The 21756-nt window shown below is 46.2% G+C and overlaps 1 protein-coding gene across 1 annotated transcript in view; it reads right to left on the bottom strand.

Moving 5' to 3' along the window:
* Positions 1–616: 616 nt before the first annotated feature.
* Positions 617–21756, bottom strand: part of LOC139275647 (V-set and immunoglobulin domain-containing protein 10-like 2) — a 76503-nt gene continuing 55363 nt past the window's right edge. The window contains exons 9-11 of the mRNA XM_070892818.1: positions 8083–8205; positions 754–778; positions 617–653 (exon numbers count right to left, since the gene is read on the bottom strand). Of these exons, the coding sequence (XP_070748919.1) occupies positions 617–653; positions 754–778; positions 8083–8205 (185 nt within the window). The remainder of the gene's footprint in view (positions 654–753; positions 779–8082; positions 8206–21756) is intronic.

Here is a 21756-nt window from a genome sequence, read left to right as displayed (position 1 = left end):
GAGAGATAGAGAGGCGGAAAGGTTTAGGGAGGGAGTTCCAGAGCCTAGGGCCGAGGCAGTAGAAGGCACAGCCACCGATGCCAGAGCGATTACAATTAGGGATGCTCAGGTGGGCAGAATTAGAGGAGCGCAGACATCTCGGGGGCAAATTTTCTGTACAGAGGAGGTTATTTGGTCCATCGTGTCTGTGCTGGCCAAAAAAGAGCTATCCAGCCTAAACCCACTTTCCAGCTCTTAGTCCGTAGCCTTGTAGGTTACGGCACGTCCAAGCACTTTTTAAATACGATGTACAGTTCACCAGAATAATACCAAGGCTTAAAGGATTAAATTAGGAGAACAGGTTATGTAATCGTGGCTTGCAGTCCCTTGAGTTTAGATGGTTGAGGTGTTTAAAATGATAATGGGAGTTGATAGGATGGATAATGAGAAACTATTCCCCTGGAATCCAGGAAAAGGGGGCACCATCTTAAAATTAGAATCAGGCCATTCTGAGGTGCAATCAGGAGGCACTTTTTCCACACAGAGGATGGTGTATATCTGGAACTCTCGGCCCAAAAGGCTATGGATGTTGGGGGACAATTGAACATTTCAAGACTAATCTAAGCTTCAGGCAGGATCAGGAGAACAGCTCGGGAGTGAGCTCGCTGGCACAGCTGAAAGAGCTGAACATGTTATTCTGAACAATCTTAGAAAAACACACTATCATGTTCGGCGAGCTACACGTGTACATATTATGGGTTGTGCAGTACTCACCGTTGAAACAGCAGGTCGTGCAACCCTAAGAAAGAGAGATAATCAGCAATTATAAGATTATTATATACTATAATCCGAGTTTGGGAAGTGCTTGAATGGCAACAACACACAGTCTGAAAAATTCAGTAGTCCAAACTCAGGCTTCTGCCTTTTTAAGATTCATTCTCGGGATGTGGGCGGGGCTGGTAATATCCATTGGTAGTTTCTATGGAGAAGGCGGTGGGCCACCGCCTTCTTGAACTGCTACAGTCGTGTGGTGAAGGCATACACCCACTTAGGGAGGGAGTTTCAGGATTTTGACCCAGCGACGATGAAGGAATGGTGATATATGGCCAAGTCGGAATGTGTGTGACTTGGGGGAGAGGTTGGAAGTGATGGTATAAGAACATAAGAACATAAGAAATAGGAGCAGGAGTAGGCCATTTGGCCCCTCGAGCCTGCTCCGTCACTTAATATCATGGCTAATCTGACCATGGACTCAGCTCCACTTCCCTGCCCGCTCCTCATAACCCTTTACTCCCTTATCGCTCAAAATTCTGTCTATCTCCGCCTTAAATATATTCAATAACCCAGCCTCCACAGTTCTCTTGGGCAGAGAATTCCATAGATTTACAACCCTCTGAAAGAAATTTCTCCTCGTCTAAGTTTTAAATGGGCGGCCCCTTATTCTGAGACTATGTCCCCTAGTTTTAGTTTCCCCTATGTGGAAATATCCTCTTTGCATCCACCTTGTCGAGCCCCCTCATTATCTTATACGTTTCAATAAGATCACCTCTCATTCTTCTGAACTCCAATGAGTATAGGCCCAACCTACCTTCATAAGTCAACCCCCTCATCTCCGGAATCAACCAAGTGAACCTTCTCTGAACATCCTCCAATGCAAGTATATCCTTCCTTAAATACGAAGACCAAAACTGTACACAGTACTCGAGGTGTGGCCTCACCAGTACCTTGTACAGTTGTAGCAGGACTTCTCTGCTTTTATGCTCTTTTCTATATATATATATTGTCATGTATTTAACCATCTTGCAATGACATAGTCATGCAACTGTAACTCATGTACATAGAAACATAGAAACATAGAAAATAGGTGCAGGAGTAGGCCATTCGGCCCTTCTAGCCTGCACCGCCATTCAATGAGTTCATGGCTGAACATTCAACTTCAGTACCCCATTCCTGCTTTGCTTTCTCGTCATACCCCTTGATCCCCCTAGTAGTAAGGACCTCATCTAACTCCTTTTTGAATATATTTAGTGAATTGGCCTCAACAACTTTCTGTGGTAGAGAATTCCACAGGTTCACCACTCTCTGGGTGAAGAAGTTCCTCCGCATCTCGGTCCTAAATGGCTTACCCCTTATCCTTAGACTGTGACCTCTGGTTCTGGACTTCCCCAACATTGGGAACATTCTTCCTGCATCTAACCTGTCTAACCCCGTCAGAATTTTAAATGTTTCTATGAGGTCCCCTCTCATTCTTCTGAACTCCAGTGAATACAAGCCCAGTTGATCCAGTCTTTCTTGATAGGTCAGTCCCGCCATCCCGGGAATCAGTCTGGTGAACCTTCGCTGCACTCCCTCAATAGCAAGAATGTCCTTCCTCAGGTTAGGAGACCAAAACTGTACACAATACTCCAGGTGTGGCCTCACCAATGCCCTGTACAACTGTAGCAATACCTCCCTGCCCCTGTACTCAAATCCCCTTGCTATGAAGGCCAACATGCCATTTGCTTTCTTAACCGCCTGCTGTACCTGCATGCCAACCTTCAATGACTGATGTACCATGACACCCAGGTCTCGTTGCACCTCCCCTTTTCCTAATCTGTCACCATTCAGATAATAGTCTGTCTCTCTGTTTTTACCACCAAAGTGGATAACCTCACATTTATCCACATTATACTTCATCTGCCATGCATTTGCCCACTCACCTAACCTATCCAAGTCGCTCTGCAGCCTCACAGCATCCTCCTCGCAGCTCACACTGCCACCCAACTTAGTGTCATCCGCAAATTTGGAGATACTACATTTAATCCCCTCATCTAAATCATTAATATACAGTGTAAACAGCTGGGGCCCCAGCACAGAACCTTGCGGTACCCCACTAGTCACTGCCTGCCATTCTGAAAAGTACCCATTTACTCCTACTCTTTGCTTCCTGTCTGACAACCAGTTCTCAATCCATGTCAGTACACTACCCCCAATCCCATGTGCTCTAACTTTGCACATCAATCTCTTGTGTGGGACCTTGTCGAACGCCTTCTGAAAGTCCAAATATACCACATCAACTGGTTCTCCCTTATCCACTCTACTGGAAACATCCTCAAAAAATTCCAGAAAATTTGTCAAGCATGATTTCCCTTTCACAAATCCATGCTGACTTGGACCTATCATGTCACCTTTTTCCAAATGTACACTGTAACTGTACCCTAGAAATGCACACCCTGACCACAGGGGGTGAACTTGCGGGAGACACTCCTCACCTGGGTTTCCAGGTATAAAAGGGGAGGTCCCACCCAGGGTCAACACTCCTTGGTCCTGGCAATAAAGATGAAGGTCACAGAGTGACCGTGTCTGATATATCCATGCCTCGTGTGAGTTTGTAGTAAGGCGCAGGGACACTACATTTGGCGACGAGAAACGGGAATCACCGAACCACGAGGATGGTCACTGGTGGCACGGAGGAACGTTACTGTGTGGGTGAGGACTGGGACGACTTCGTGGAAAGACTCCAGCACAGCTTTGTCACAAAGGACTGGCTGGAAGAGACAGCGGCTGACAAGCGGAGGGCGCATCTACTGACCAGCTGCGGACCACAGACGTATGCGCTGATGAAAGACCTGCTCACACCCCAGAAGCCGGCGGACAAGTTCTTTGAAGAGCTCAGCCAGCTGATCAGTGAGCATCTCAAGCCGGCGAGTAGCGTACACATGGCCTGGCACCGGTTCTACTCTCACCGTCTCGGACTTCGTGGCGGAACTGCGGCGCTTGGCCAGTCTCTGTAAGTTCTCCGATGCCTGCAGGGGGGAGCTGTTAAGGGACTTTTTCATCGAGGGCATTAATCATGCCAGCATTTTCAGGAAGCTCATAAAGACTAAGGACTTGATTTTAGAAGGGGCGGCATTGATAGATCAGACCCTTTATGGCAGGTGAAGAGGAGACTAAGCTAATTTACATGCGCAGCCCTGGTCCAAACGTGGCGACGGACCAGGGAGTTAACATGGTGAACACGGCTCGGGACCCCGCAAGCAGGCAAGGACATTTCAAAACCGCCCAGGCAGCAACAGACTCTAGGGTGGGCTCGCAACAAGGACAATGGAAAGGGGATCAGCAATTAACACCATCTCGAGGAACAATGCGTCCCGCGATGGGATCATTAACACCCACCATCAGAGTGCTTAGAAACAGCCAAATGGGCAATCAGAGAGGAATGCCTGGTAATAGTCCTTTTGTTAACAGCAATCGCAATCTCAGCTCATGCTGGAGGTGCGGGGGTAGACACACTGCGAGAAGCTGCAGGTTCCAGCAATATACCTGTAGGATTTGTAATGTCAGTGGACACTTGACCAGGATGTGCAAAAAGGCAGTAGCGAGGCTAATCTGCGAGACAGAGGAACCAGACGTGGGGTCTGTAAGGCAGGATGAGGCCTGGGGTAAAGCCATAGATGCTGAAGTTCAGTGGGTTCATGTGGCTGACTTCCACAGCTCATACACTAAAACGCCACCCATGATGATGAAAGTCTTACTGAATGGCATCCCGGTGCATATGAAGCTGGATACGAGAGCTAGCCGGTCACTCATGAGCAGCCAACAATTTGAGAGACTATGGCCACACAGAGCTAGCAGGCCCAAACTGGAACGCATTGAGACGCAGCTACAAACGTACACCAAAGAGATCATCCCAGTGCTGGGCAGTGCAAACTTGGTGGTAACACATAATGGATTACAGAACCGGCTGCCACTCTGGATTGTTCCGGGAAATGGCTCCGCGCTCTTGGCTAGCTGAGATGAATTGGAAATGGGGGGATGTGCACGCCATTTCATCCGTGGAGCGAAGTTCACACTCACAGGTCCTGCAAAAATTCGGGTCACTGTTTCAACCTGGTGTCGGTACGTTCAAGGGCACCAAAGTAGTGATAAGCATCACTCCGGACGCCAGACCAGTGCACCACAAAGCCAGAGTGGTGCCGTATGTGATGCATGAAAAAAATTGAATGTGAACTGGACAGGCTGCTCATAGAGGGCATAATTTCGGTTGTTGAATTCAGCGACTGGGCAAGTCCCATCGTTTCCGTCCTCAAAGCAGATGGCTCAGTTAGGATTTGTGGCGACTACAAAGCCACCATCAACCGAGTGTCGCTACAAGACCAATAACCGCTTCCGAGAGCGGAGGACCTTTTTGCCACGCTGGTAGGTGGCAAGCTGTTCACGAAGTTGGACCTCACTTCGGCCTACATGACTCAGGAACTGGCTGACGAATCCAAGCTTCTGACCACCATCACGACGCACAAAGGATTATTTGTCTACAACAGGTGTCCGTTTGGCATTCGTTCGGCAGCAGCCATCTTTCAGAGAAACATGGAAAGCTTGCTCAAATCCATTCCTGGAATGATTGTATTCCAAGACAACATTCTCATAACGGGTCGAGACACCGAAGAACACCTCCACAACCTGGAGGAGGTGCTACGCCGATTGGATCGGGTAGGCTTGCGGCTGAAAAAGGTCAAGTGTGTATTTTTGGCCCCAGAGGTCGAGTTTTTGGGCAGGAGGGTTGCCGCAGACGGGATCCGGCCCAATGAATCAAAAACTGAGGCGATCCGCCGGGCACCCAGGCCCGGCAACACGTCGGAGTTGTGATCATTCCTGGGACTTTTGGACTATTTTGGGAACTTTCAGCCGAACTTAAGCACATTGCTGGAGCCGTTACACATGCTCCTGCGTAAAGGTTGTGAATGGTTTTGGGGGGACTGTCAAGAACCAGCTTTCAATAAGGCGAGGAATCTGCTGTGTTCCAACAAACTGTTGACTTTGTATGACCCATGTAAAAAAACTGGTCTTAACATGCGATGCGTCATCCTACGGGGTTGGGTGTATGTTGCAGCAGGGTAAAGATAACGGCCGACTCTAACCGGTGGCTTACACCTCCAGGTCGCTCTCCCAGGCAGAGCGTGGATATGGCATGGTCGAAAAGAAAGCACTCGCTTGTGTTTACCGTGTGAAAAAGTTGCACCAGTACCTTTTTGGTAGACAGTTCGAACTAGAGGCACACCACAAGCCGTTAACATCCCTGTTGTCTGACAGCAAGGCTGTCAACGCCAATGCGTCAGCTCGCATACAGTGCTGGGCCTTCACACTGGCTGCGTATTACTACACCATACGGCACCGGCCAGGCACCAAAAATTGCGCTGACGCACTCAGCAGGCTCCCACTGGCCACCACCGAGAGGGCGTCGGAGCAGAGCGGCGAGATGGTCATGGCCATTGAGGCTTTTGACACTGCGGGCTCCCCCATCACAGCCCGGCAGATCAAACTCTGGACCAACAGGGACCCCCTCCTATCCATGATAAAGAAATGTGGCCTGACTGGGGATTGGGTGCCCACACACAGGGCGTGCCCCGAGGAAGTCAGACCGTTTCAGAGACGGATGGATGAGCTCTCCATCCAAGCCGACTGCCTGCTATAGAGCAGCCGGGTAGTCATGCCCCAGAAAGGAAGGGAAGCGTTTATCAGGGAACTCCACAGCGAGCACCCTGGCATCGTATAAATGAAGGCCATTGCCCGGTCACGTGTATGGTGGCCGGGGATTGACTCAGACCTGGAACACTGGGTTCGCAGGTGCACGACGCGTGCCCAGCTGGGCAATGCCCCCAGGGAGGCCCCACTCAGCCCGTGGCCCTGGCCCACCAGACCATGGTCATACATTCACGTAGACTATGCGGGCCCGTTCATGGATACCAGGAGTTTATGTCGGGCAATGGTATCAAGCACGTCCGGATAGCGCCGTTCAAGCCAGCTTCCATTGGCCAGGCAGAACGGGCGGTCCAAGTCATAAAACAGGGCATGCTACGCATCCAAGGACCCTCCCTTCAGTACCGCTTATTGCGCCTCCTGCTGGCCTATGCGTCCCGCCCGCACTCGCTCACGGGAGTCCCGCCAGCGGAACTCCTCATGAAACGCACACTCAAGACGCGGCTGTCCCTCATTCATCCAGCCCTGGCAGACATTGTTGAGGGCAAGCGCTAGTCCCAAACCGAAACTCAAGGGGGAGATGTATAGAAATAGATGACCCGGTATTTGTTCTTAACCATGCTTTAGGACCCAAGTGGCTTGAGGGCACCATAATTGGCAAAGAAGGGAATAGAGTCATAGTGGTCAGACTAAACAATGGGCAGATACGCCACAAACACTTGGACCAAGTAAAGAAAAAGTTCAGCATAGACACGGAGGAACCTGAAGAAGAGCATGAGATGGCACCCACACCACTGCCAGCGGACGAGCAACACAGACAGTCCTCAGCATACACAGTCCCTGCGGCCAGCCCGGACAGGCCGGAATTACCTCAAGTGACAGAGACACATGCCGAGGCTCAGCCACCAGAGCCACAACTGCGGCGCTCCACGAGAGAGTGTCGACCACCTGACAGACTTAACCTCTGAGACAAAAAGACTTAAGGGGGGAGGTGATGTCATGTATTTAACCATCTTGCAATGACATAGTCATGTAACTGTAACTCATGTACACTGTACCTGTACCCTAGAAATGCACACCCTGACCACAGGGAGTAAACTTGCGGGAAACACTCCTCACCTGGGTATAAAAGGGGAGGTCCCACCCAGGGTCAACACTCCTTGGTCCTGGCAATAAAGATGAAGGTCACAGAGTGACCGTGTCTGATATATCCATGCCTCGTGTGAGTTTGTAGTAAGGTGCAGGGACACTACATGTATATACATATAATATAAGGTCAGTGGTATTGGAGACAACACTTGGAACGTGTGATCTCCTGGAGAGGTTTCCATCACCCGAGGGGGTCAGACAGGAATTTTCCAGAGTATTTTTTCCCTTATTTGCCCTGTAGTTTTAAATCTCTTTTTTTGCCTCTTCCTGGAGAACACTGACAGTGGGGGAGGGGGCGGGGCCACCATGGGGAGGGGGTTAGGAAGTGTCTAGTTATGATACTCCAGCCATCATGAGGGTGGGGAAGGTTCAATAGACCAGCCGGCCAATTCCCGCCTGTCAATTCCATGTGTTGGGAATTAAGATGTTTTTTACCCAGTGAGACTGATGACTTGTAGTGTCCAACATATTGATTTAGAAGGGCTGGGAATTACTTACATGGAATGTTTTCACGGTTCCGTATCACATACTGAAACACCAACACCGTTCCGACAACGGCAATCAGCATACCGACCACGGCTGCACCAATCACGGCTGGCAAGGCACTAAAAGGTGGGTCGGCTGAAAAATACACAGGTGACAATTCAATACCCTCCTTTAAAAGTGGTTTTATCCAACCAGGGTTGCTCACTCCCTTCAAAAAATAAAAATAAATAATGTTACACAGGATTTAAAAAACACAAATAAGGCTGTAACATATGAACACTTAGTATATTCGTGTGAAACTACTTCAACTGCAATTTTAACAAGAGCTCTTCCAATAAAAAAAAAACATGGATAGATTGGTTTTGAGGAGGAGCTTGAAGGAGAGAAGTAGCAAAAGGAGAGAGTTCCTGGGGTGGAAATTCGTTACCGCCCGTTTTGAGGCGCTAATGGCGGTGGGGGGTAAATTTTGCGCCGGGAAATGGTTTGCGTCTACAGCCGCAAAATTCATCAACTGGACCCTGAGTGGAGCGCTAAGGGAGGCGCTCCACTCCTCTTTAGGGCGCTAGGCCAGCTGAGCAACTGAAAATCCCGAGCTAAACAGCCGGCCTGGAACGCCCTAAGAGAGGCTTCCCTGGGGGGGACAAATCAGCCATATAACCACCAAAAACATTCCCAATACCTTATTGACGCCACATAAATAATAAAAAAATAAAAAGCAATCACACTGACCTCAGATCGGCATTCCTTCCCTCACTGCGGCCGGTACAGCTCGGACCGCCTGCTTTCCCAGGCGGTCCCACTAGGGCGCTGCGGATCGCGCGCAAAACAAATTTCGAAACAGTGTCGCAACTGGGGGCGTGGCAAACCGGCTCGCCTCTCCCGGGCGGGAATGCTCCGCCCCCCCCCGCAAACCCAGCACCCAATGTCCCGGCGGAGTGCCGGAAGCTGGCCGCTCGGCCAGAGATGATTTCTGCCGCCGTTACCGCCCCTCCGGGGCACAAACAGAAGTGGCAACGGACTGAATTTCCACCCCTTAGAGTATGTGTCTAAGGTGGCACAAAGCTCTGCTACTGGTGGCACAGTGCCCAAGAGTTACAAGATCAAAGACTGGCAAGGGATTGGGGGCTGGAGCAGTTTGTAGAAGTGAGTGGTGGGGTGGGGGGGGGGGAGGGGAAGAGAGGTCATGAAGGAATTTGAAATAAAGGATGAGGATTTGGAACTGGGCATTGCTGAGGGACAGGCAGCCAATGGAGATCAGCAGGAATGGGAATGATAGCCGAGTGGGAGTTTGCACGGAGTAAGCTAGAGTGTCGGTGGGGTGGGACATTACGGTGTGCGCTGACTCTCTGTTGCCTTCAGAAGGGAGCTGGATCGGTTCTTGATTGGGGTAGAGATCCCATCATATAGTAGGTACGTGGACTGACAGATAACACTTGGTCCGTGTGATCACCTGGATTGGTTTTGATTACCTGCGGGGGCCGGAGAGCGATTCCCCAGAGTATTTCTTTCCTACTGTCCCTGGGTTTTTCTCTGTTATCTTGCCTCTCCCTGGAGATTATCTGGGCGGGAAGTGTTCAGTCATGATACCCCAGCTATCATAGTGTGTGGCAGGCTTGATGGGCCAGCTAGTCTCTTCCTGCCCATCATTTGCGAATGTGAGAAGGTGGGCACTGGATAAGGCAAGTCTGAAGGTGACAAATGCATGAATGAGGATTCCTGCGGCAATGGGGTAGAGGAGCAGAGGGAACTAGCAGTACAGATACGCAGATCGTTAAAAGTAGCGACGCAACTTAATATGGCCATAAAAAAGGGAAACAAAGCACTGTGGTTCATTTCGAGAGCGATATTACTGAAAAACAGAGAGATTATGTTAAACGTGTATAGAACCTTGGCACTCCTCGATCCCTTTGCTCTACCCCATTTTGACTATTATTTAGGCTATTTTCTAAGTCAGAGAGTTAGAGAGCTTGGAAGTGGACAGGAGAATGTGGATAACCAGGGAAACAAGGGAGTCTTCAAAATGGCCTCTTTCGGAGATGTTGGAGGCGGTAGGAACTTGCATACCAGGAAGATTGAGGGGTGGCCGTGAGTATGATTGGGAGAGATGTCATTCAGGATAAGGTTGAGCAAGAACAGGAGAGTGGAGGGGTGAGAGGAGAGGAGAGGGGAAAAGTAGGTGTAGGTTGAAGGTACTGAGGATGGAGTCCCTTGGTGCAAAGACTCAGTGAGGCCAATAGAGAGCAGGTTTAAGTGAAAATGTCACCAGGGGGCTTAGAAAGCAGCAGACAATATGAATTAACAATCATAGTTCAACACTAAGAAAGCCCAATATAAAGACTTCGACACCTTAAGAAAATCAATACATAATTTAGAGCTAGTCACAAAATGGTACACCTACATAATGTGGGAAGCCCATTATATTGACCAAGAGGGGGATCTGGATGAAGGAGATCATGGTTAAGAGTCCAAAATATTTAGCACTGTTTTCCCCAATCCAAGGACCAGGAGCAAGGACTGAGACGACATTGCTCAGTGTTTGAATGGCCTCGAATGTGTGGCCTCCGTGTCAGCTGTGGCTCAGTGGGCAGCATTCTCATCTCTGAGTCAGAAGGTTGTGGGTTCAAACTCCACTCCAGGGACTTGAGCAGAGAAATCTAGGCTGACACTCCAGTGCTGTGCTGAGTGAGTGCTGCACTGTCTTTCGGATATGACGTTAAATCAAGGACCCATCTGCTCTCTCAGGTGGACGTAAAAGATCCAATCGCACGATTTCAAAGAGCAGGGGAATTATCCCTGGTAACCTGAACAATATTTATCCCTTAATCAACATAACAAAAACAAATTATCTGGTCATTATCACGTTGCTGTTTGTAGGAGCTTGCTGTGTGCAAATTGACTGCTGCGGTTCCTAAATTACAACAGGGATTACACTGCAAAAATACTTTATTGGCTGTAAAGTGCTTTGGGATGTCCGGTGGACATATAAATGCACGTCTTTTTTTCTTCAAACCTGAGTCTCGGGGCAGCTCATGGATATTCAAGATTAGGTGACTGCTGCACTGTGAGTTGCAACTTCCTCTACCTCAATGGGTGCAGTATATGGTTGGCTGCTACACCAAGTGAGATGAGGCATACTGGCCTCAAGTGAATCCCCAAAGATTGCTGGGAAGTTTTAAGTAAAATGTTTGAAGTGACCCCCTGGCACCGAGGACTGCTTTCTAAGGGAGACAGCTGGACATCTTGCACGCATGTTGCCAGAGCCGACGCCAGGGAGGCTAGCCAGAGATATGACCTCAAATGACTGAAAGCCCACTGCTGGAGATTGTTCCCCTGACATCAGCAGCGGACCTCCACAGGAACGTGATCCTGGCATCATTGCCAGGACTGCGTCCCCACAAATTGTCAGGGCTCAATCACAACAACCAATGGAATGCAAGTGGCCTGAGGTGACAATATAAACAAGACAACAAGAGAGAAAATAACAGCCCAGAAATTGCGGTCGGAGGCTTCCCGCGGGCAATTGCCTCCGACCTGAAATATTTCTACGAAAGTACCTGGTGGACCCGGAGGTGCGTGGGATTGCGATGGGGAGGCCTTCACTTCCCGCGCTCCGGAGCGTGCTCCCGTCCTCGAGGTTCCCACGCAGAAGGTGCAGTCACATGTGACTGCTCAGCCAATCAGGTACAGTATTCCACAGCTTTCTCATTAATAGCAATGGAAACTCCGTATCTACCAGTTCTCATTGCTATTAATGAGAAAAAAAAAACACACTAAACACCATAATAAAAAATAAAAAACACACCTCACATAATTAAAATTAATTGAAATTAAAGTTAATAAATGCCTCAGAAAAAATAGATATTTTTCCGATTTTTTTTTAAACTATTGTAATTAGGGTCAATAATAAACTTATCTTAGTGGCAGGTTTTTTAGCAATAAAATGTGTTTTATTAATTTAATTTTATTATATTTTTGTATGTTTTAAAACTCTTACGCCTGTAACAGTAGGCTATGCACCTGCTTTTATCAGGTGCAAGAGTTTTGAGGACATTTGCTGGGCAAGATATGGGTAAATCCCACAATCTTGCCCTTGCAAATGTCTTCGCTCCCGAGGTACGGAGGATCTGTCAAGCTCCAGCTTGACAGATTGGAAAAGACGGTTTTCAGCGCATGCACATTGTGTGCTGAAAACCGGCCTTTGCAATGCATTCCCGGGTCCGTACACACTCTGTATGGACTCAGGGAGGCCGGGATTTCAGGGCCAACATTTCACTACTGAGCAAGAAGATGAATTGCACAACTATAAGAGCTGACGACCTTGTTAGTCAAGGTGACTTGGAGAACCTAGGTGTTGGTGGGTTTGAAGAGCGAGCCTCTGTGGAGGAAAGTGCTAAGCTTCTTCCAAATGTACAATGTTGCTGAGTATGCAAATGAACACTTTCTTCTCAGTTCCTAGCTCTATAAAGCTCAAGTCCATCCAAGACCAGAATCCTGCTCCCATATCTGAGGAAGCTCTTCTAGCATCTCTCACGCTATTGGAGAAGATACAAGAAATAGTTGATGTGATCAGCTTTCACCTGCAACCTCAATCTCTGTCTTTTAGTCTTTCTCTATTTTACCAATTCTACTATCGTCATTGCTCCTCTCAACCTCCTCTCTTATTTTCTTATACGCCAACACGCCATCCCACCCACCCCATCGCACCTCGTCCTAGAAACATAGAAATATAGAAAATAGGTGCAGGAGTAGGCCATTCTGCCCTTCGAGCCTGCACCGCCATTCAATAAGATCATGGCTGATCATTCCCTCAGTACCCCTTGATCTCTTTAGCCATAAGGGCCATATCTAACTCCCTCTTGAATATATCCAATGAACTGGCATCAACAACTCTCTGCGGCAGGGAATTCCACAGATTAACAACTCTCTGAGTGAAGAAGTTTCTCCTCATCTCAGTCCTAAATGGCCTACCCCTTATCCTAAGACTATGTCCCCTGGTTCTGGACTTCCCCAACATCGGGAACATTCTTCCCACATCTAACCTGTCCAGTCCCATCAGAATCGTATACGTTTCTATGAGATCCCCTCGCATCCTTCTAAACTCCAGTGAATAAAGGCCCAGTTGATCCAGTCTCTCCTCATATGACAGTCCAGCCAACCCTGGAATTAATTTGGTGAACCTTCGCTGCACTCCCTCAATAGCAAGAACGTCCTTCCTCAGATTAGGAGACCAAAACTGTACACAATATTCCAGGTGAGGCCTCACTAAGGCCCTGTACAACTGCAGTAAGACTTCCCTACTCCTATACTCAAATCCCCTAGCTATGAAGGCCAACATACCATTTGTCTTCTTCACCGCCTGCTGTACGTGCATGCCCACTTTCAGTGACTGCTGAACCATGACACCCAGGTCTCGTTGCACCTCCCCTTTTCCTAATCTGCCGCAATCCAGATAATATTCTGCTTTCGTGTTTTTGCCCCCAAAATAGATAACCTCACATTTATCCACATTATACTGCATCTGCCATGCATTTGCCCACTCACCTAACCTATCCAAGTCACCCTGCAGCCTCTTAGCATCCTCCTCACAGCTCACACCCAATTTAGTGTCATCTGCAAACTTGGAGATATTACACTCAATTCCTTCATCTAAATCATTAATGTATATTGTAAAGAGCTGGGGCCCCAGCACTGAGCCCTGCGGCACTCCACTAGTCACTGCCTGCCATTCTGAAAAGGACCTGTTTATCCCGACTCTCTGCTTCCTGTCTGCTAAGCAGTTCTTTATTCACGTCAGTACATTACCCCCAATACCATGCGCTTTGATTTTGCACACCAATCTCTTGTGCGGGGCCTTGTCAAAAGCCTTTTGAAAGTCCAAATACACCACATCCATTGGTTCTCCCTTGTCCACTCTGCTAGTTACATCCTCAAAAAATTCCACAAGATTCTTCAAGCATGATTTCCCTTTCATAAATCCATGCTGACTTGGTCCGATTCTGTCACTGCTTTCCAAATGTGCTGCTATTTCATCCTTAATGATTGATTCCAACATTTTCCCCATTACTGATGTCAGACTAACCGGTCTATAATTACCCGTTTTCTCTCTCCCTTCTGTTTTAAAAAGTGGTGTTACATTAGCTACCCTCCAGTCCATAGGAACTGATCCAGAGTCAATAGATTGTTGGAAAATGATCATCAATGCATCCACTATTTCTAGGGCTACTTCCTTAAGTACTCTGGGATGCAGACTATCAGGCCCCGGGAATTTATCGGCCTTCAATCCCATCAATTTCCCTAACACAATTTCCCGCCTAATAAGGATATCCTTCAGTACCTCCTTCTCACTAGACCTACTGTCCCCTCATACAATCGGAAGGTTATTTGTGTCTTCCTTTGTGAAGACAGAACCAAAGTATTTGTTCAATTGGTCTGCCATTTCTTTATTCCCCATTATAAATTCACCTGAATCCAACTGCAAGGGACCTACGTTTGTCTTCACTAATCTTTTTTCTCTTCACATATTTATAGAAGCTTTTGCAGTCAGTTTTTATGTTCCCTGCAAGCTTCCTCTCGTACTCTATTTTCCCCCTCTTAATTAAACCCTTAGTCTTCCTCTGTTGAATTCTAAATTTCTCCCAGTCCTCAGGTTTGTTGCTTTTTCTAGCCAAATTATATGACTCTTCCTTGACTTTAACACTATCCTTAATTTCCCTTGTTAGCCATGGTTTATTTTTACTCCAGACAGGGATGTACAATTGCTGAAGTTCATCCATGTGATCTTTAAATGTTTGCCATTGCTTATCCACCGTCAACCCTTTAAGTATCATTTGCCAGTCTATTCTAGCCAATGCACGCCTCATACCGTCGAAGTTACCTTTCCTTAAGTTCAGGACCCTAGTTTCCGAATTAACTGTGTCACTCTCCACCTTAATAAAGAATTCTGCCATATTATGGTCACTCTTCCCCAAGGGGCCTCGCACAACAAGATTGCTAATTAGACCCTTCTCATTACACATCACCCAGTCTAGGATGGCCAGCTCTCTAGTTGGTTCCTCGACATATTGGTCTGGAAAACCATCCCTAATACACTCCAGGAAATCCTCCTCCACCGCATTGCTACCAGTTTGGTTAGCCCAATTAATATGTAGATTAAAGTTGCCCATGATAACTGCTGTACCTTTATTGCACACATCCCTTATTTCTTGTCTGATGCTGTCCCCAACCTCACTATTACTGTTTGGTGGTCTGTACACAACTCCCACTAGCATTTTCTGCCCTTTGGAATTCCGCAGCTCCACCCATACCGATTCCACATCATCCAGGCTAATGTCCCTCCTTACTATTGCATTAATTTCCTCTTTAACCAGCAACACCACCCCGCTTCCTTTTCCTTTCTGTCTATCCTTCCTAAATGCTGAATACCCTTGGATGTTGAGTTCCCAGCCTTGGTCACCCTGGAGCCATTTCTCCGTGATGCCAATGACATCATACCCGTTAACTGCTATCTGCGCAGTTAATTCATCCACCTTATTCCGAATACTCCTCACATTGAGGCACAGAGCCTTCAGGCTTGTCTTTCTAACACACTTTGCCCTTTTAGAATGTTGGGGTAATGTGGCCCTTTTTGTTTGTTGCCTTGGGTTTCTCTGCCCTCCACTTTTACTATTCTCCTTTCTATCTTTTGCTTCTGATTCCATTTTATTTCCCTCTATCTCCCTGCATAGGTTCCCATCCCCCTGCCATATTAGTTTAACTCCTCCCCAACAGCACTAGTAAACACTCCCCCTAGGACATTGATTCTCCCTCTACCCTCGATGTGTTGCAATCAAGGCTCATGGCGCCATCTCTTGCAATAACTCATTCTTTCTCAGGACCTCAGAAATTACCACTCCTGTCTTTCTGTTCCTCCTTCAATCCACAGGCTTTTAAAGCTCAAGCTGACCATTATTGCCTGATTTATCTGCTCTTCTCTGCTATGTACAAAACAGGGTTTTAATCTTTCAACTAGGTATCGTACTAGAACAATTGGCTACATTGGAGTCTACACTGGCATTCGATGTGATGGTTGCCGTGAAATCTTCAATGACGTGGTTGCAGCAACATCGAAATATTGTTGTCGAATCTTGTATGAGGTCAGTTCTCCAAGCAACTTTGAGGACAGGGCTAACTGTTATCGATGAGGGTTTCAGTTCATGCTAAGGGTTCAGGTGATGGGAAATATAAAAAGACAAAAACAAAGACAATAGTGCAGGGTGGCAATAGGGGTAACGATAACCAGAGTGCAACAGGAAGGGACAGAGCGTATAAACATAAGAGTTCATCAGAAAGTAGAGTCAGAGTAGGGAAAATTGGTAAAAAGACAAAATTAAAAGCTCTTTATCTGAATGCACACAGCATTCGAAACAAGATAGATGAGTTGATGGCACAAATAGAAATACATGGGTATGATCTGATGGCCATTACAGAGATGTGGTTGCAAGGTGACCAAGGCTGGGAGCTGAATATTTAGGCATATTTGACATTTTGGAAGGATAGGTAGAAAGGAAAAGGAGGTGGGGTAGCTCTGTTAATAAAGGATGAGATCGTGCAGTAGTGAGAAATGATATTGGCTCAGAAGATCATGATGTAGAATCAGTTTGGGTGGAGATAAGAAATAATAAGGGGAAAAGTCACTGGTGGGAGTAGGCTATAGGCCCCCTAACAGTGGCTACACTGTAGCACAGAGTATAAATCAAGAAATAATGGAGGCTTGTAAGAAAGGTATGGCAATAATGATGGGTGATTTTAATCTTCAGATAGATTGGACAAATCAAATTGGCCAAGGTAGCCTTGAGGATGAGTTCATAGAGTGTATGCGGGTTGATTTCTTGGAACAATATGTTGTGGAACCAACCAGGGAGCAGGCTATTTTAGATCTGGTAATGTGTAATGAGACAGGATTAATTAATGATCTCATAATAAAGGATCCTCTAGGGGAGAGTGACCTTAGAGTTTTAGAATTTCTAATTCAGTTTGAGGGTGAGAAACTTGGTCTCAAGCTAGTGTACTGAACTTAAATAAAGGCAATTACAAAGGTATGAAGGCAGAGTTGGCTAAAGTGGACTGGGAAAATAGATTAAAGGCTAAGATGGTAGATAAGCAGTGGCAGATATTAAAGGAGATATTTCATAACTCTTAGCAAAGATATATTCCAGTGAGAAAGAGTCTACAAGAAGGATGTACCAACCATGGCTAACTAAGGAAGTTAAGGATGGTATCAAATTGAAAACAAAGGCATACATGTTGCGAAGATTAGTGGTAGGCCAGAAGATTGGGATATTTTTAGAAACCAGCAAAGGACAACTAAAAAAATAATAAAGAGGGAGAAATATAAAAACAGACAGTAAGAGTTTCTACAGCTTTATAAAAAGGAAGAGAGTAGCTAAAGTAAATGTTGGTACCTTAGAGGATGAGGCTGGGGAATTAATAATGGGAAACAGGGAAATGGCAGAGACTTTGAACAAATATTTTGTATCGGTCTTCATGGAAGAAGACACTAAAAGCATCCCAATAATAATAGATAATCAAGGGGCTATAGGGAGGGAGGAACTTAAAACCATCACTATCACTAGAGAAAAGTACTCGGCAAACTAAAGGGACTAAAGATGGACAAGTCCCCTGGACCTGAAAAAGAAGTGGCTGCAGAGATAGTGGACGCATTGGTTGTAATCTATCAAAATTCCCTGGATTCTGGTGAGGTCCCGGCACATTGGAAAACCGCAAATGTAATGTCCCTATTCAAGAAGGGAGAGAGACAGAAAGCAGGAAACTATAGACCAGTTAGCCTAACATCTGTCATTGGGAAAATGCTGGAGTCCATTATTAAGGAAGTAGTAGCAGGACATTTAGAAAATCATAATACAATCAAGCAGAGTCAGCATGGTTTTATGAAAGAGGAATCATATTTGACAAATTTGCTGGAGTTCTTTGAGAATGTAACAAGCAGGGTGGATATAGGAGAACCAGTAGATGGAGTGTATTTGGATTTCCAGAAGGCATTAGATAAGGCACAACATAAAAGGTTTCTGCACAAGATAAGAGCTCACAGGGTTGGGGGTAATATATTAGCATGGATAGAGGATTGGCTAACTAACAGAAAACAGAGAGTCGGGATAAATAGGTCATGTTCAGGTTGGCAAACAGTAACTAGTGGGGTGCCACAGGAATCGGTGCTGGGGCCTCAACTATTTACAATCTATATTAATGACTTAGATAAAGTGACTGAGTGTAATGTAGCCAAATTTGTTGATTATACAAACATAGGTGGGAAAGCAAATTGTGAGGACACAAAGAATCTGCAAAGGGATATAGATAGGTTAAGTGAGTGGCCAAAACATTGGCAGATGGAGTATAATGTGGGAAAATGTGAGGTTATCCATTTTGGTAGAAGAATAAAAAAGCAAACTATTATTTAATCGAGAGAGACTACAAAATGCTTAGAGGGATCTGGGGGTCCTTGTATATGAAACACAAAAAGTTAGTATGCAGGTACAGCAAGTAATCAGGAAGGCAAATGGAATGTTGGCCTTTATTGCAAGGGGGATAGAGTATACAAGCAGGGAAGTCCTGATACAACTACACAGGGTATTGGTGAGACCACACCTGGAGTACTGCGTACAGTTTTGGTCTCTTTATACTTGGTTGAGTATAAGAGGAGGAATATACTTGCATTGGAAGCAGTTCAGTGAAGGTTCACTTGGTTGATTCCTGAGATGAAGGCATTGTCATATGAAGAAAAGTTGAGCAGGTTGGACCTGTACTCATTGGAGTTTAAAAGAATGAGAGATAATCTTATTGAAACATATCAGATTCTGAGGGAGCTTGACAGGGTAGATGCAGAGAGGATGTTTCCCCTCATGGGGGAATCTAGAACTAGGGGGCATAGTTTAAGAATAAGGGGTCACCCATTTAAAACTGAGATGAGGAGGAATTTCTTCTCTCGGAGGGTTGGGAGTCTTTGAAATTCTCTACCCAGAGAGCTGTGGAAGCTGAATATACTTAAGATAGAGATAGACAGATTTTTAACTAGAGGGGCGTCAAGGGTTATGAGGAGCCGGCAGGAAAGTGGAGTTGAGGCCAGGATCAGATCAGCCATGATCTTATTGAGTGGGGGAACAGGCTCGAGGGGCCAAATGGCCGACTCCTGCTCCTATGTTCTTATGTTCTTTTGTTCCAAGGGAAAGTTGAACTGAGATCACTTGGTCTAACATCAGCCAGATTAATGACACCCTTTCTGTTTTGTCCAGATATGGTATCAAGTGTTGGATACTACTGGCTTTCAAGTCATCAGTCTCACTGTGATGATACACAGCCCGAACAGTATCTCCTTACACATCAGTTCGAAGGTATGCAGTTTGAAACACCTCAAGCGAGTCCAAATCCTGATCACCATGTATCAGAAAACAACACTGAAACCTCCATCATGCCATAAATCGGAGAGCCCCTCTTGAATCTGAGTCCTTCCTCCAATTGTACTGCCATCACAAAGTAATCAAAAGAGGGGGCCACTCACCCCCATCGTGCCGCTTTGAACGATCTGACCAATTAGTCCCACTGCCCTGCTTTTCCCCCATAGGCCCTGCAAATTTTTCCTGTACAAGTATATATCCAATTCGCTTTTGAAAGTTACTACTCCTGCTCCCCCGGCCCACAAGGTGACCTTTAAAAAATAACTTTGACTAACCTTCTCGGCCTTCTTCTGGGCCTGCTGCTATTTGCTGGCCGGTACCAGACGCTGAACTCACTGCACATTAAAATGGCATTGGGGTCTGAATTACACCATCAGACCCTGACTGCTGCATTTTAATGATAAGCTCAGCAGCCTACAGTGAGGGCTCCATATACCTCCCGAAATACGGGAGTTGTAATACCCATCAGCAGGTGTGAGGGGCCAAGCCAGAGAGCATTGCTGCTATTTAATCTTTCCCTCCACTCGCCCCATTCTCGTCGGGCACGGGGGTTAAAAACCAGTCCTATAATGCAGCAATAGACAATAACCTGACAATAGGAGTAATGCTGCTGGGCCACCAAATAGTGGGAAGGAAATAGAGGAGTAAATTTGAAGGCAAATTATAGAAAAATTCAAGAACTAGTGTAGCGATACTGAAGAATTTCAATTATCCTAATATAGACTGGGATAGTAACAGTGTAAACGGCAACGAGGGGGAGGAATTCCTGAAATGTGTACAAGAGAATTGCCTTCATCAGTATGTTTTCAACAAAACGAGGGAGGAAGCAGTGCTGGATCTTGATAAGCTCATAATAAAGGATGAAACTGAGTACTGTGTACAATGAGCAAGTGTAACCTTAGCTCCTTTAATAAAACTCCAGAGTGCAGGTACCTCGTGGGTGACCTGCTTATATACCCAGCTCCCAAGGGACTCCAACAGGTAGGCCCTCTGGTGGTAGTGTAATACAGGTTGCAAGGACTTAAATACATAACAGATCTAGTTCTGGGGAATGAAGTGAGGCAAGTGAAGCATGTTTCAGTGGGGGAGCATTTGGGGAACAGTGATCATAATATCCTCAGGTTTAGAGTAGTTCTGCATAAGGGTAACAAATAATCATACGTGAGAATACTTAACTGGAGGAGGGCTAATGAGAGTGAGTTGAAAAGGGATCTGGCCCAGGTGGATTGGAATCAAAGATTGGCAGGTAAAACATTAAGTGAGCAATGGGAGTCTTTCAAAGAGGGGATAGTTTGGGTACAGACTAGACACAACAACAACTTGTAATTATATAGCGCCTTTAACATTGTGAAACGTCCCAAGGTGCTTCACAGGAGTATTATGAGATAAAACATTTGACACTGAGCCGCATAAGTATTTATTGAAACATATAAGATACTGAGGGAGCTTGACAAGGTGGATGCACAGAGGATGTTTCCACTCGTGGGGGAATCTAGAACTAGAGTCTACAGTTTCAGAATAAGGGGTCGCCCATTTAGAACGGAGATGAGGAAGAATTTCTTCTCTCAGAGGGTCGTAAATCTGTGGGATTCTCTACCCCCAGAGAGCTGTAGAGGCTGAGTCATTAAATATATTTAAGGTGGAGATAGACAGGTTTTTGAATGATAAGTGAGTGAAGGGTTATGGGAAGTGGGCAGGGAAGTGGAACTGAGTCCAAGTTCAGATCAGCCATGATTTGTTAAATGGCGGAGCAGGCTCGAGGGGCCGAATGGCCAACTGCTGCTCCTATTTCTTATGTTCTTATAAATAGCAAAAGCTTGGTCAAAGAGATAGGTTTTAAGGAGCGTCTTGAAGGAGGAAAGAGAGGTTTCCAAAGGGAGGGTCATCCACAGCCAGAGATCCCTGGTGACTAAAGATATAGAGATTGAAACAAAACAGAAAAAGAAGGCTGATGTTAAATGTTACATTCATAACTCAGTAGAGAACAAGCTGAATATACAACGTACAGAGGAGAACTGAAAAAGGAAAAGAGGGGCAAAGAGAATTTATGAGAATAGATTAGCGGCTAACATCAAAGGGAACCCAAAAGACTTTTATAAACATACCAATAATCATCATCATCATAGGCAGTCCCTCGGAATCAAGAAAGACTTGCTTCTACTTTTAAAATGAGTCCTTAGGTGGCTGAATAGTCCAATACGAGAGCCACAGTCCCTGTCACAGGTGGGACAGATAGTTG

Source organism: Pristiophorus japonicus, chromosome 11, assembly GCF_044704955.1.
Source record: "Pristiophorus japonicus isolate sPriJap1 chromosome 11, sPriJap1.hap1, whole genome shotgun sequence".
Taxonomy (NCBI): domain Eukaryota; kingdom Metazoa; phylum Chordata; class Chondrichthyes; family Pristiophoridae; genus Pristiophorus; species Pristiophorus japonicus.
This window is presented reverse-complemented; position numbering and strand designations above follow the sequence as displayed.